Source organism: Chenopodium album, chromosome 5, assembly GCF_948465745.1.
Source record: "Chenopodium album chromosome 5, dcCheAlbu1.1, whole genome shotgun sequence".
Classification (NCBI taxonomy): Eukaryota; Viridiplantae; Streptophyta; class Magnoliopsida; order Caryophyllales; family Amaranthaceae; genus Chenopodium; species Chenopodium album.
Window position 1 is genome coordinate 5,812,119 of NC_137838.1, and position 17,049 is coordinate 5,829,167.

General features: G+C 33.2%; 2 protein-coding genes across 3 annotated transcripts; one reads left to right on the forward strand and one right to left on the reverse strand.

The window, feature by feature from the left end:
• Positions 1 to 9,150: 9,150 nt before the first annotated feature.
• Positions 9,151 to 12,284, forward strand: LOC145631663 (growth-regulating factor 7-like). Its single transcript, XM_081683802.1, has 4 exons — positions 9,151 to 9,836; positions 10,275 to 10,454; positions 10,967 to 11,381; positions 11,495 to 12,284. The coding sequence occupies exons 1-4, from the start codon at positions 9,491 to 9,493 to the stop codon at positions 12,054 to 12,056; spliced, it is 1,503 nt and encodes a 500-aa protein (XP_081539928.1). The 5' UTR covers positions 9,151 to 9,490; the 3' UTR covers positions 12,057 to 12,284.
• A 108-nt stretch (positions 12,285 to 12,392) lies between these two features.
• Positions 12,393 to 15,308, reverse strand: LOC145631664 (protein IQ-DOMAIN 18-like). 2 transcript variants are annotated; one of them, XM_081683804.1, is made up of 5 exons: positions 14,848 to 15,308; positions 14,457 to 14,756; positions 13,578 to 13,787; positions 13,359 to 13,487; positions 12,393 to 13,056 (listed from the first exon to the last, which is right to left on the reverse strand). In XM_081683804.1, exons 1-5 carry the CDS (start codon positions 14,983 to 14,985, stop codon positions 12,505 to 12,507), a joined length of 1,329 nt encoding a protein of 442 aa, XP_081539930.1. In that variant the 5' UTR covers positions 14,986 to 15,308; the 3' UTR covers positions 12,393 to 12,504. The 2 variants fall into 2 exon arrangements, with proteins under 2 accessions (XP_081539930.1, XP_081539929.1); XM_081683803.1 differs by having other exon boundaries at positions 14,457 to 14,759.
• Positions 15,309 to 17,049: the final 1,741 nt, after the last annotated feature.

Sequence of the window (17,049 nt, forward strand, 5' to 3'; positions counted from 1 at the left end):
TTACAAAACACTTGGATCCACTGACCCATTTGCCCATAACCTCTCTTTATTCCCTTGCTTCTACCTTGGAGACATCTCACCTTTTCTTATCTTTATTTATTTTGGGGTATTTTTTCACTTATCATAAGCTTATAAAGTCTAAATTCATGCATATTACTTCGATTCGTATGTAACTCCAACCACTATTGCTGTAACATGTCATGTCAATTTTCGTTGGCCCATATTCATCATAAGTTTCTTTTTCTTTTTATGTAGTCTTGTCAATTATATTATTCATCATACATCATAAATATCATAAATATCTATGTAATTTTCTCTTTTTCCTTCCCCTTCAATTATTTTTCTGACCACAACCCATTTTACATTATTTTCCCCAATAATACTTTATCTAAGATAATATACAATTGTGTTCTTGCTTAATAATGTAGTTATTATTATTATTTTTTAAAAAAATAAGTGATTTGTAGGTTTTTTTTTTTTTTTTTTTTTGACAAATAGAACTAAGAAAGAAACAACAGAAAAAGAAACAAACTAAAAAGACCAAAAAAGGAAATGTCGACGTCGCGCCCGAACAGCTAGCCAATGAGCAGGAGCAACCCAAGATCGAGGAACCTTCAGAAAATGACAAACTTGGAAACCAGTTAGAACCTGCCTAATATCCTGAAGTAACCAACAGCAGTCTACAGGATCAGATCCGGAACCATCCAGCAAAGTAACCAAAGAAGAACAATCCGTGAAAACTGAAATACAAAGCAGACCACTAGCCAAGGCCGCTCGTAAGCCCCAGAGACACGCTTGCAATTCAGCTTGAAGAGCAGAGGAAGTTCGACAAGCACGAGAACCTCCACCCAAAACCACTTCAGAGTTTAATTCCCGAAAGATCCAACCTGTACCGGCACTGTAATCTTGATTATCCCAGGCACCATCAATAATCAAACAAGCATCCAAGGACGGTTGTGCACATCCTCTAATCCAATCCAAAGAAGAAGGCAGCCAAGGAAAGGAATGCTGCCGAGATAAATACCAAGAGGAAAAGGTAATAGCCTGTTTGTTGCGGTGGTACTAGTTCTCAATTAAAGAGAAAATGGTAGTAGGAGAATACAGTGCCTGCCGAAAGACCAAATTGTTGCGAGTTTTCCAAACTGCCTAAAGACATGATAAAAAGAAGAGGAGAGCATCATGATTCCCAAAATTAATCAAGGTTGAAACCGATCCCGTGAACCACTGTTCAAACGGAAGAGAAACAAGACCGAAAGGATTAAAGCCCGGAGGGAAATCCAAAATAAACGAGCGAGTAAAAGAGCAATCACGAAATAAGTGTGCTAAAGTTTTCGGTGATTGGCGACAGAAAATACACTGAGAAAACGGGAATTCCTCTAACTGCAAGAGAATCGAACAAAGGAAGGGCACCGTGAAGCAACTTCCAGACAAAGAGCTTGAACTTTGGGAGAATCGGCAACCCCTAGAAACGTTTCCACCATAATGCAGATGCCGGCGTACTAGGAATAGAAGCTAAAGAATCACGAACCAACATTGCATAAGCCGATTTGGTCGAGAAATGACCATCCCTACTGAATTTCCAGTAAACAAAATCGTCCATTGGACGCTGGGGGCGCTCCAAAGAAAGAATCCGGAGCAGGTATGGTGAGAATACAGTTTCTATTGTATCTAGCATTGTATGTGTAGTTAGGTATGGTGGTTGATGAGTTCATTGATGGACAAATCATGCTTAGCTTATCATAATTCATAAACTAATCAAACATGGCCAGTTTGATCTAGGTTTGGGTATGATTGACCTGACTCAAATTTGAAATGTCAAATAGTTGGATCACGAAAATCAATTTTAAAAATATAATTATAATTTGCATATTAGAGATTAAATTGGTGGTGACCGATGTAAATGAGAAGAAGGTTAGGTATGAATAACAAATCGATCTTTCCACTCCACCAATGAGCACTTACTTGGAAATTCTAATAAAATGGAACATAAAAACGTTAAATTTAATTGATCTTAATGATTTAAACTAAAACTTATATGTACTTGTGAGTTTTTATTATGTCCATGTCCTTTTATAAATATAATAATATCTTTTATCGTTGGTATTGATCAATTTGAATCTATATCTATTTCAAATCTCAATGCAACCATATCTTCAATTTACTACCCAATCAAGAGGACAAATTGTACATCATATATCTGGTCCTAAGGAATATAGAAATAGGAAGTTAGCATTACAGTTGGATATAAGTTAAGGTTTTCACTGTAACTTTTAGCAAAAAGAAGGAAATAATAGGAGGCTAAATTTGGGAAGTATGAGGATAATTTAAGCAATTCGTGCAATTCCATACAATTTATGAGCAATGTCTTATGCACATTTGAGATTGAATGCATGGTTGATGGTGACAATCCATTTTCCTCATTAAGGTTCTCCCTGATGCCATTTTATGGTCGACTATAACTATTTTTTTATTCTTATTAATCCCCGAATAATTCTCAATCCACCTAGTTTAGCATTAGATCTGTAAAAGCTCTGTATACATATGATGAAATAATAACACATGAAATTATGTGTCATTATAATGATAAAAAATAATTTAGAACAGACGAATAGTTAAAACATTCATTTCAATTTATATTCACTTGCTTTATAAATCGTTCTCATCCCACTCACCAAACAACTCATAAGGCCCGTCCCATAACTATACTTTACCGTTTCAAAGAAGCATTGCTTTTAAGTTTCAAGGGATGAATTACAGAATTTAGTTTGTATGAGATCTCATTTATTAAATATAAAATCACACCTTATAAAACAATTGATAAACATGTTCACTTTAAAATTACTCAACTAGAATCAACGATTACAAAAATCCAATTGAGTTTATGAAGTTTATTACTTCGAGTCTCCTTGTCAACCCATACTAACGTGCTGCTACTCGATACAAGTATCAAGTATGTGACATTCATTAATTTTTTTTCTTTTTTTTAAAAAAATTTGGAAATAATTCTAGGTACTTTAAGTTTGACATTCTAGGAACTTTTGTTAGAAGTTTGACAATGAATATTTTAATTAAACTAAAAAGGTAAAATTCACTCACCAAAAAAAAAAAAAAAAAAAAAAAAAAAGGTTAACTAAGCTACAGTGTATTCCTAATTAACTTATAAGGCTTTCTTGAAGAGATAAACTCAACATGGGGCTCAAGAAGAAGGGAAACAAAGTTCCAAAAAAGTTACAATTGGCAATCTTATAAAATCTCTTTGCATGGACCCTGTTGTTAGACTAGCCAATTTTCTTTAATCTCACAACTGGAATTTTGACTTATTTTTTAACCTATGTATGTATAAACATCACTAAACTTTTGCCGTGACTTGGTGAAATTTATGAGGAGTGTCTTATTATTAAAGTTCTGAATCTCAATAAATTACTTTTGGAATTAGTCGAGATCATATTAATTCAAATATTGATCGATAAGGATAGTTTATAATATACTCCATATACTACGTACGAAAAAAAAAAAAAAAGATTATTTTAGCAAGATTACGATTATTTTAGCAAGATTACAAATGTCATTATATAAAGTGTTACGCCATATTTTCCTCAAAAAAAAGTGTTACGCCATATTCTACAAACAAGAGGGGGAAGGAGAGGGATACTTGTACCTTTATACTCTAATACTACCCCGTCTATTATTATTTGCATTATTTGTTTATTTACGACTTAAAAAAAAACATATACATTCTACATGTTTTAATACTTACTCAACAAACTTCTCTAAAATGGAGGATGACTAAAATGCACAATACTCGAAACTCACTAAAAATGAATAATTATTTCGAGAAAAAGTTATACTATTTCTCGTATACTATGCCTACTAAATTATTTTTCTAACAACCTCTTACATGTAAACCCTACTTTTCTTAAATACCGTGAAAAAGTATGTGTTACAATTATTTTAAAATGGAGGAAGTATATATATGACCTTTAACTTGTTAATCGTGTATTAGTAACTATTTTTTAAAAATTGAAACAAATCTTATGAAATTCCATATACTACGTAATTATACTCTGTCTATTCATCAATGAAAATTTATGATCAAAGTTGTAATTAGAGTTCAAATGGAGGGAGTATGAGATATTTATTGACGTAGATATAACTTCAAAAAATAAAAGATTGAATGGATATAAAGAACGAGGAGAAGAAGACCTCTTTTTACGGTAAAAACAAGAACAAAAGTAAAATAAATAAATAAATAAGGCTCTGATACCATGTATAAGTATTGGGATGAATACGGCTCACCTTGATTAGGGAGCCCTGTCGCTTATACTACCTCTGATTTTTATTATTTGTAACTTTGGAATATTTTATATCTCACAAATAATACTCCAAAGTTGCAAATAATAAAAATCGGAGGTAGTATATAAAATAAACAATACATGACCTAGATAATGAAATGATATATTCGTCTTTATACCCTAAGAGAAAATAGTTTATTATATGTAGTAAATTGCATTTACGGGAGGTGTAAAAAGTAAATGCATAAACTTTTATGATTTTCTAAAATATTCATGAAATGTCTCCATTGAAGAATGAAATATTTATTGAGATTTTTCTATGACATGATAATTTATTTAAATTTTGTTTAACTTTTTTTTTTAAGGTAAGGATGGAGAAGGACCTTGATCAAATTTTAATCCTTACGGCTTTTATTTGTCGTATATTTACGGGTTAGGTAAGGGATCCTCACGCTCAAACTATCTCTTGTGGGGATTAAACCCTAACCTCGAGGTTAGAAGATGAAATTTTTATTACTAGATTACCATACCTCGAGGTTGGAAAGTGCAATCTTTATCACTAGACCAAGCTTAGTTGGGTAGACATTAATATATGATGGTTGATTGATAGTCGCCAACTTGTCGTAAGCTTTTACATACACCCCGTCACAATAATATTAATGTAATATAAACATATACTACCTCCGGTTTTTTTTAGTTGTAACTTTGGAATATTTTATATCTCTCAAATAATACTCAAAAGTTGCAACTAAAAAAAAAAATCGGATGTAGTACTTACAATTAGTCACAGAGAAGAGTTGGGTTCACTTGCAAGCCCAAAGAATGTTTCATACTAAGGGCTTGTTCTCTTCAGCTCAATTTCAGTTCAGTTCAATTCAGCTCCAATCAGTTCAGTTCAGATCAATTCCTAATTTCCCTCTCTCATAAAATATTCATTTCAGTTCTATTCATCAGTTCAGTTTAGTAAATTAGAACAAGCCCTAAAATCAGTTAAGGATAGGAAAAGTAACTCCAATCCTATACCTTTAGCCGTTCTTTCTCTTCTCATTTTTCAATGTGAGACTATTCACAAATGAACTACAAATAGGTTTTAACACAAAACATACATACTTTATACACGCTGATATATGTTTTCATCAATATATATTATGAATTCTGTAGGTATATGGTGTTCTTAGAGCCTATTCTCTTCAACTTAATTTCAGTTTTTAGGGTCTTCTCTCATAAAATATTTATTTCATCTCAATTCAGTTTAATTCAGTTCAGTTTAGTTCAGCTTAGTTTAGTAAATCAAAACAGGTCCTAAGTTCATTACACATTATTTTAGATTCGTTTAAATGTAGGTATCATTAATTATATAATTGAACACGAATAATTTAGAATGAATCAGTTTTACTTTGTCATTTTTTAAGTGCAAAATTCCAAATACAATAAAAAATTATTCATAAGTGAACCACTTGAAGAATGGTCCAAAAAAGAATTAGAATAAGTTTGAAAAACGTTACTCCGTACTAGTAGTAAAGTTAATTGTGTCGTCTCAATTTATGAACAGTAAAATTACAAGGTGTAGTCACATCCTACAACTGGTAGACGCGCAAGAATTCCACTCGCTATAAAAACTTGGTATGGGAGAAAGGGAGCAGTTTGTGTCACCGACCCCTCCAAACCCAAATGGCCCTCGACTCAAATCACCTCTCACCAAATCAAATCATCAATTTTGTGCGAGTTTAGTAGCTACAGTAGATGGAAAGCAATCAATCAACTACTAGTACTAGCTTTTAGCTATCGCTTCTTATCCAACTCAGAGCCTGTTCTTTTGAGTTGAACTATGGAGTAAAGTTGAATTAAAAGTAGAAAAATAAAATAAACTCTTATTAAGTTGAAATGAATTAAATTGAAAATAAGTCCAAAACAACAGGGCTTAAGACTAAGCTCACTTGCTAAACTAAGACTTGAGTTTCATGTCTTACCACATCATGGTACTTGATAAATATCAAAATCCTTTAACTACCCTTTCTTTTACTTCAAAGTGTCTAACTTATAAATATTGGATCAAGCAATTACTAGTATAATACAATATTGTAGCCCTATTCTTTTGAGCTTTTGTAGAGTAAAGTAGGGCAAGACAAGTGTCAGCAGAGCATAACAGAACAAATTTCAACAGAGTATAGCAGCGCAGAGCAAACCACAACAACTCAAAAGAACAGGGCCTACGCTTACTTAAAATCCGGCCAAGGTTTTTCTCCCATCACATTTTGATAATTGTTACTTCCTCAGCTCTTTTTTTACTTGACCCGCTCTTACTTTTACACTATTCACGACTCCTCCTTTGACGGTCTTTTGTAAACAATATATAATGAAATTATGAAAAACATATTCATGTGATATATTTTTAAATCCGTCTCATACTTTATACTTTCTCCGTTTCTTTTTAGTTGACACGTTTCTTTAGTCATGTTTGCCAATACACTTATTCAATCATTAGTATATTTAATTATCGATAAGCAAAATCTATGAAAAGTTGATATTTTGAAAGTTATAACGTAACGAATCTAACAAAATCCCACATGACTATATTTTTCATTACGTATAAAGCACAAAACACGGTCAAAGGAAGGTGTGTAAATAGTGCTAAAGTCAACTAAATAAAAACGAATGCAGTAATTTTTACTTATGGAGAATTAAAGTTATTAATTGTTAAAATTTTACACTAGAATAATAAGGAGTACAATGCAGCTTCACTACAGCAATAGCAGTGTACGTATACTACGCACCTACCTGATGGGTGAGCTATGAGACGTGACATGATTTGATATGATTTGTTCCGGACCGGTGAGCCAACGGCAGTATTCTTTTTTAGCCATTTCCCTACAACCAACGTACGTACAACTTGTCATCATTCAATTCTTTTATTGCTTCACCGTTGAATATTTCTATTTAAGGGAACTTCAAGCTTATATCATGATAAATACTCTTAATTAAATGGTTATATAAGGGTTATGAATAAGGATTTTTTGAGAAGTAAAAATAGATAAAAATATGTATATTTATGGCGTTCTATCGGTCATATTTTTCCTTAGAATGAAAATGAAAAAAGCTAGCTAGACCAGTCATGATCATAGATAATATGGTGAATATGGGTCATTTTAATTTACTTTGTAGTTCATACAAAGTATTTTAAGTTTTCTTAAAAAAAAAAGGTATTTTAAGTTAAATAGATTGACAAATATATATTGAAATAAGTGAAATAAATAACCTTTGATAGCGCTAATTAAATAACATATGGAATTATGGACTATGGAGTATGGTTTGTCATAATTTATTAACTTATTAATGCATTAGAGCAGAGTAGTGTATCTGATGCCTTTACATGCATGATTGTTAAAATGACACAAATGGCAAAGATAATAGGAATATAATATTAAAAATTTATAAATGCAAGCTAGTTCAATTCTTATAGTGTGTGTAAGAACTTGAAAAATGAAAACATGTAAAGGGGATAAATTAAATACAAAGGGATTATTCTTCCCAACAAAATTTGATATCTATTTTAATATTTATTAATAACTTGCAATTGTAGTAAGAATTTTATAGATAGACCTCATTAATCTCAAATAATTATTCAAAATCATTTATAAAAAAGAAACTCAATGTTTGAATTTAATAATATTTTTAAAATAAAACTCCAAATCATATTAAATTTATAAATTTGAATTCAAACATAAATTCAAATACATATGTTATAAGTTTAATTCCAACTTTCACAAAAAAAAAAGGTTTAATTCCAACATTCGAATTTATATTAAATATTCTACAAATTGATATCAAATTGACCCTTAAAAGAAAATTATTGGTTGCACCTTGCTTATGGAGTTATGAAGCGATGATAAATCATAAACAAAGAAAAATTTCTACACATCTTAAGACTTCGACATCAATATGATTTTTATGCTTGACAATAATAATAGCCACAAAATCCTAATCTACTAATTGATATAGTTCCTCCAATACTCCCATATGTCCAAATTTATAATCCTCAAGCCCACATAAGTTACTATGGTGGAATTACTACTACCATTTGTAATACCCTTCCTAATTTGTGATAATTGTAAATTTGTAATTATAAAATTGTCTGTATGTGTGTGTGGGATTGACAAATTAAATGACCTTATTTTGTTGAAAAATGATAAACATATAAAAAGCTAAATAAGAAAATATTAAGGACAAATAAATATTAGTTATATTGATTTATACATAATTTTATTATAAGTTACTAATTTTATTTCATTTTAAAAAGTCTATCTGATATTTATATGCAATCCTTAAAACTACATAAGTACATACGAGTATACAGTTTAAAAAAAAAACATATTAGATGACAAAATATGAGGAAGTAATTGACCTAAAATTGTAAAGGCTAGTGGAAATTGTACCCAACCTCGAGGTTAAAAACTTAAAATCGTTCAATCTTATTAAACCAATACTTTTGTTAGTCAAAAGGGGTAATTGGCTAATTGCTACTCTTTCCCTTTTAATCACTTTCCTAAATGCATTTATACTCCAATAAATAAGCAACGGTAAAAAGGAGCTGTAGTAAAAAGGAGTAATTTAGAGGTAAAATCATTTTAAAATAAGATGTTGTAGGGGAGGGGCCCTACAATATTAGGCTCAAGTCCCTATATCATTTAAAAATAAACCTAATAAGGGGCCTCGGTACGGTGCAACATGCACAAAAGATAGTCCTCTCCAATTGCGTGGCATTTCAAACAAATATCAATACTCAAAAAATTATTTAATCAATTTATTATTTTTATTTTCTATTTATTTTAAACAGATTTTCTCACAAGTTGACATAAACATCGCAATTATGTCATGTATTTAGAGAGAGAAAGTGTTATATATAGCTAGAGAGAGAAAGAGTACTTTTTGCAAAATGGTAAGAATGTTGGAAGCATGGAAGCAAATCAAAGGCCAAGAATGGCGGCAACCATTTCTTTAATTTTCTCTATTTATTAATTCACTTCCCTTCTTTCTTCAACCATTTCACTAAACCCCCAAATCTCAAACACTTTCAAAAAACTTAAAGATTGAATTTTTATTCTTTCTTTAAAAGCAAGTTTCAATCTTTCCTCTTATAGAATAGAAACTCAAAAAACTTAAAGATTGAATCTTTTTATTTGGGAAAAAAAAATTGAAGCATGAAAAAGAATTCTGAAAATGGTGAACAAGTTGTAGTAGTTGAGTTGGGACTGAAACTGAATCAGCAAGATCAGGACCGTTCATTTCTGAACAATCAAAGAAGAAGAGATGATCATGATAATAATGGTGGAGATGGTGGGCCCAGATGTAATGGGTACAATAACATGATGATCAGTGATAATCCACTTGTATACTGTAGTCCTGTTTTAGCTGATAATTCCCCTTCTTCTGTTCATTCTTCTTCTACTTCTACTTCTACAACTACTGGTGTTGTAAGAGGGTTACAGCAGCCTTTTGATGTTTCTTCATATTATACTTCTGCAAATCCTTTCTACAAATCCTCAGGTAATTTTTTGTTTACTTTTTTACCCTTCTTTGTTCTGTCTTATGAATTCTTAGAAAAAAACAGCATTTTTTTTTGTACATTTGTTGACTTTATTGTTGTTTTTCTGTTGAAAAGATCAGAACTTTAGAATGTTTTTCTGGGTTTTTTCTTACTGCTTAAAACAGAGCAATTTTGGGTGATAATTACTTATTTGAACAGAGCAAGATCCAATTTTTAATTGTTCCCACTTATCAAGATTAGATTTTTAACACTTTTTCAAATTCAATTTTGTATTTTAATCTGACTTTTACTGTCTTGATTACAAAAACGAAAAGTTTACAAATATGTGTGTTCTCAAATATCGATAAAATTTTACTGAAAACAGAGCAATTTCACCCATTTTTGGTATTTTTGTGTTTATTTGTAAATTAATATAGAGAAAATGTAAATGGATGCAGTTGGAATGGCTACAGCAACAATGGGGTTTCCATTTACAGCAACACAATGGAAAGAATTGGAAAGACAAGCAATGATTTACAAGTACATGATGGCATCTCTTCCTGTTCCTCCTGATCTTCTCTACTCTTCTTTCCCCACCAATTTCTCTTATCCTTCCACTTTTGCCCCTGCCTCCTATTGTATGTCACTTTCTTCCCTAATTATTTTTCTCTCGCTTGTTTTTATTTATCCTTTATTTATTTATTTATTTTTTTACATGTACATTGATATATAAATTTCCAAATCACATAAAAATCAACTTCGGCACCAAGGTGACTTGGGGCGACCTTTATGTGATTTGGGGTGACTAATCTGTCTGTGTACCTATTGTTGTATGTAACACACATATTGTATACACGATTTTATGTACCCCAAATCACAAGAGTACCAATTTCGTGGCCACGGGACTTTTATGTGATTTGGGGTGACTGTATCATTGTATGTTGTTACATGTAACAAACCTTGTATTCAAGATATTATACATACCCACATTACATGAAGGCGAACTTTGTGCTGGGGGTGACTTCCATGTAATTTAGGGTGATTACATGAATACATGCCCATGTTGTTTGTAATACATCCGTTGTATACTAGTTTTATGTCACGCGGTATTAACATGACATGTTTTTCTTATGTTTTGGTGGAAGGGCAGATATGGGAAAGTATGGGAGTGGAATAAGCATGAGATGGAGTGGAAATAGTAAAGATGCAGAGCCAGGAAGGTGTAGAAGAACAGATGGAAAGAAATGGAGGTGCTCAAGGGATGTAGCGCCTAACCAAAAATACTGTGAGCGTCACATGCATAGAGGACGCCCCCGTTCAAGAAAGCATGTGGAACAACAACAACAACAACTTCAACAACAACAACTACAACAGCAACGTCATCAACACACTCTCTCTAATCTCTCAGACGACAACAAAGAAAAAGACAATTTTACCCCTGCTAAGAAAACTCGTTTGAGTGATAATTCCTCTTTAAACCCACCTCAATGTGTTGGATCTTGTTCTAAAGCTTCCATCTTTGATCATTCTTTGGTTTCTCCTGCTAACCCTTTTGAGGATTCTAGGTGGGGTTTTCTTAATTATGATTATTATGTTTGTTTTTTTTGTCTAATTATTCACATTTAATTTGGTTTTAACTGTTAATTATGCTAAATTATGTTTGTTTCTTGTTTTTTAGGAATTTGGGTTGGAATGATGAGCAACAATGGAATCAATTAGTGCAGACAAACATGAATTCCAGTGTTTTTCAGCAACAATTTGAGGGAGAGCCCTTGAATTTGAACTCTCAATCTGGTTACAATCCTACTAAACCTGATGAATTGGGCTTATTAGAGAGGCCTTTGTTTGATGCTTGGTCAATGGGTATGGCAGGAAATAATAAGAACAATGGAAGTAGTAAACTTTCTTTGTCCTCATCAAATGGTGGTAATTCCAATGTCATTGATGATGAAATGTGCCAAATTCATATGGGTCTTGGCCTTATTGATTCATGGGTTTCTTCTTCCACCACACCTGGTGGCCCATTGGCCGAAGTCCTGCGGCCGGGTAATATGGCATTGTCTGATGTCAGTGAGGTGGAGTTTGTCACTCCACCGGCGACTGCTGTCTCATCGCCTTCCGGGGTTCTGCAGAAAACTCTTGCTACGTTTTCTGATAGCAGTGAGAGCAATAGCCCTACTACTACTACCTGCCATAACTCCAAGGCAAATTCTGATATGCCATTCCACTGGTTGAATTAGTATGTTTGTTTTTCTGTCGAAGCGCCTTTTGAGTTGTTTAAAGGTTCGCTTAGACGGAAATCCAGGATTAGTTGGATGTTTCTTGTGGCTAATCAGCTGGAAATTTTGTATGCTCTTTTAATTTCATTTGTTCTTACATGTATGTTAATGTGTATGAATTCCACTGTGTAGTACTTGGTGTTCTTTTGCAGGAAGTGCAGAAATATTAGATATTTTGAGTTCTAAAGAGTTCAAATATTGTTAACTATTTCCTGTTATTTTGCTGTAAAATGTCAGAAAACTCCTGCATCTCTAGAATCAAACTGAAGTAGTGAGTATATAGCCAGACTTAAAATTGCATCAGCCTATTCTACTTAAACTTCAATGAAACACTAGATAAAACGAATAAACTACCAATCTAATATACAAGAATTACAGTTACAGTCAGACTTCATAGTTCAATGTCAGCTTATCTCTGAACCCTTGGAGTATTTCTACAAGATGGTGAAGCTACCTCTTCTGATGATCCAAAAAATAAGCGCCTTTTTGGAATTCCTATCCCTTCTCTCTCAGGTGTGGAAGGCCTTTGTTCTCTAGGCACACTTTGTGATCTAATTCGAGCCTTAGCAGATGCAGTGTCTGCCATGTAACTCGGCACTGCAGTGTTGTTTCTGTAAGAGCAACTCAAGCGCGGTGTCTGAGACTTTAGGTAGATTGGTTCCTGTTGTCTCATGCAAAGGGGGCTAGCAGAATGAACTTGTAGATGTTTGAGTTCAGGTTGGTATGGTTTGATGGGTGTTTGAAAAGACGAATAGGGACTTAATTTGATCTGCTGGTAAGGATTTTCCTCCCTGATTTTGTGAAAACTTGACCTGCGATTTGCGTTTTCTACTTGATGTAATTTGATGGGGTGCCTTTGATCACAAGAGTATCTGCCTGGTCTTTCCCATCGAATCGCTTCCCTCCAATCCACAGCCCCATCTAGTATTTCGTCGGATTCTTTCATTCGAGACTTCCACATCTGTCGATGAAACAAAAATGAACACATAGGAACTGATTATGATCTCGTCTCATTTTCGAAAAAAGAAATAAACTAAAGCTGCAGAGAGCAGTGAAGTTTGGAACATGTGGTTGGATTGATTGGTTTGGAAGATTCCTGGGTTTGTAGCAAAAAAGGGGACTAATTTCTTCATGTACAAGGAATGTGAACATGTGGTAAGAGTTATCTAGATTCTAAACTTGTTTTTCTTTAATTACATCTTTAAACTAAAGCACAAAAAGCAGCATTAGTAAATTGAATCAACAGAGAAAGAAATGGAGAACCTTGTCAGAGAAGGCATAAGCAAGATCCCTTTCAGATTTCCAAACATCTTCCTGGGTCATTCCAAGGATGGAACTCGAGTCGATTTCTTTTTCAACACTCTGAAATTCATCCCATTCGCCGTCTTTAGACTGCATTACAACATACAGGAACAAGTAAAATCACTAAAAGGTTCAAACATCAAAACTTGGGAGCTGAAATTGGTTAAACACTAAACTTACCAGGGGAATTTTATCAGTAAAAGAACTGGAACTGAGGCTGCCCTCGCGTGAGATTGAAAGTCTACGACGTTGATCACAAACTCTAGCTTGAACTCGAAAGATAGCTTGCATACGCGTTAGAGTCAATGTTGTTCTCTTCCTCACATTGTGACCTCTTACTAATGCCTGCAGCTTTACCAGCCCTTTCAGTGCCCTTAATGCTCGTCTTGCCTGGAAGTTTTTCACATTTTACACCAATTAATCTATCAAACCCATGTATTGCATGGACTAAAACATGATAAACAATAAGAGTATCAAATGCATTTATCTAAGGTGGTTAGATTAGAAGTTTTCTTACATCACACTGTAAAAAAATTCACTAATTCCCAGTAAAATCAGTTTCAGTGCACTTAAAGTGAATAGACAGGGCTTTGTTTAATCCTGTTAATTCCAATAGAAAGCACAATGATAGTTTAAAAAACAACTTAACCTTGAGCCATGAACCTAATTACATAGATTTCTCAGCCACAACAGAAATTTGTCAGAAAGGCGCGCACTTTGTAGTAATAACAAAACAATGAATCAGTAATTCAATTAATTCTACAACACAAAATTACCTTGATTTTGGTTCAAACACACAAGATTACACCAAGTCAGTCAGAAAAATAATGACAACATTAAAAATTCTGTGCCAATAAATTTCCACAATTTTCAAGACTGAAGAAAAAAATGAAGCAATTTAGACTTCAGCTTCAGCATGCACACTAAGACCCTGAAACTGCTAGTTTCTGAAGTCTTACCACATTCAGTAACATCAGTAGAGACACTACATATGCAAACCTATTTCAGGTGATAAAAGAGCAAAGAAATGCTAGGGGAAATTAGAGGGCCCCAACCTACCAGATATCCTCTGAAGGCTTTCTGAATGATAACAGCAGCTTGATTTTCTTTGACCAAAATGCATGGTCTAGTCTTCCTGATAAACTCAACTGCAGCCTGAGCTGTCGCAACTGCTGCCTCAGAAGCTGCAGCAGTCGCCATAGCCACCTCGATGGCATTCTTTCTTTCCTCCTCCGAGGCAGCCACACTTGGTGTTCCAATACCAGCATTTTCTCTAGCATGACTCTTTATATTTGTAACCTTTGTCGCGTCATTTGTGTTTAAGGGCTTTCCGAACATCCACCTACGCTTTCCTCTTCTCTGCTACAACATCAAATCCAAAGACACAATAATAAAAAAAAAATGATTGACAAAAACTAAGTATATATAAATAATGAATGAAAATGATCACCTTTTCTTGTTCTTGTTGTTCAAGATCTTCACTTCTACAACTTCTCTTATCACTATTGTTCTGTTTATCTTTACTAGGAGACCTAAACGCCTTCTTAACCGCGCTAAACCACGAAGAACTTCCACCATTCTTCCCCATACTTAGAATAACTAGATTGCCTGAAGTAAACCTTAAGGTGTATGTATCTATGTTATAGTAGTAACATTTGCTTAGGATGCTTTTGAGAATGATTTTGTTAGTGGTATTAAAATGCAAAAGTGGGTACAAACAAAGAAATAATTGGTGATAAGAGTATATTCATTGAAATAGAGAGAGTTAAAATAGAATTTTGTCTTAGTGATGAAAATGTGAAGGGTGTACTAAATGAAATGTCATTGTAAACTAAACTTAGGAAGCAGGTTGGTACTTGAAATATGCCTACTGTTTTAAAACAACTTCTGCACAACAAAAAAGTGCACAAGTTCTTCTGTCCGGTGTTTGCTGCAAAAGGAAATAAAAGATTAAAGAAGGTTTGTGGATTTGAACAACTTTGAAATACACTAAGGTCCACTAGGGTGTACATATGTGAATTTAAAGTCACTTGTTCATATATACTATGGAGTACTTCGTAACAATTAAAATATTATACTTGTACGACTCTGAGTAATAATATATCGTGTTTAGAGTTTTATATATATAGAGAGAGATCGATGGAGGAAGTATACTAGATCATGTTGAGAATTAACAAATTTTGATTCAACAATGAGTGAATTGTGTGTACTAATAATCTCATTGTGTATCATGAGTAACATATGTACCTCACTTATATGAGTGGATTAAGTGGAAGAATCATGATTTAACCACACGGTAGCAGTCAATTATTATTATTCCCTATATTTGAATCAATTGTCATGTACTCGTAGTATATTTTGAATGACAATGTTATGGCTAAATAAATGCAAATGAAGGTAGTACAAAATAGATATTGGCCTTTGGGCTCCGCTATTTATGAGGATTAGAGGTGTTAATTCGGATGATCAGATCAGGTCAATTTTTAAAGTTTATTCATGCTAAATTTTTGTGTCCACGAGAGTCCAGATCTAAATCAGATATTTTTCAGGTCGGTTTCGAATCGAGTTGGGTTGGGTGAGGTTTTGACACCTCAAATGAGGATGCGTGGTCCTTGATTTTGCATTGAATCTTTTCTTGTATCGAAATTATCTATGTTATAGACTTATAGGCAACACTGAGTGAATCTTAATTAGACGAAAGATTGCTTTTTAATGTATACGGAGCATGTGTCTAAGGGCCTGTTCAGTTCAGCTTAATTATAGTTCAGTTCAGTTCATTTCAGCTCATAATTTCCTTCTCTCGTAAAATACTTCATTTCAGCTCAAATCAATTCAGTTCAGTTCAATTTAGCTCAATTCAGGTCTTAACTCCTAAGTAGCTAGACGAGTTGAAGTATAGCCTTTTTTAAACAACATATACAAGTGTACCACATTGATCAAAGAGTTTAACAATGTAAAAAGTTCCACCTACAAACAAATGTACGGATAGGATCATAGGAGTATAGAAGGATCAAAATCATCAAATAGAATTCTTATAGTGAGACAAATAGTTATTTGTTTCAAAAGCAAGTTATGTCTTTTTTCTCACTAATAGTAAATAAAGAAACAGGATGAAATTAAATGAATGAGTGTATGAAAATTAAAGGTGCCTCGAGACCATTGAAGGCTGGATAAAGAAAAGGAAAAGAGAGAGAATGAGCTATGCTTTAATGTCCTTTATATAAAGTACTCTTATTGAGGTATCTGATGAGAAACTCTAATGGTTTCACGTGCTCAATTTTTATTTATGTAGCAGTATTTTTACTGTTAGTTCGAATGGTACTTGTTGCTGGATGCTAGTATAACTAGTAAGAACTATCTAAGGACAATTATATGAGTTTGCAGCATCATTCAAGTACTTATATGTTTAGTGCTTGTTTGTCTTTACGTGGTTAGTTTTGGGATCCAGATGCTGTACCATTGTAGTGCTTAGATTACTTTTCTTGCTTGTGGTTTGTGGTGGCCGGTTGTGGGCGCTTTAGCTGGTGTAAAGTGTTATATTGAACTACTAGTCAACTACTCATTCGGATTTAACTATAGCGTTACCAGTTTAGTTTACACTTCTAACAATATACGAAGTAGATGTTTGTAGAAGATCATACATAGACGTCAT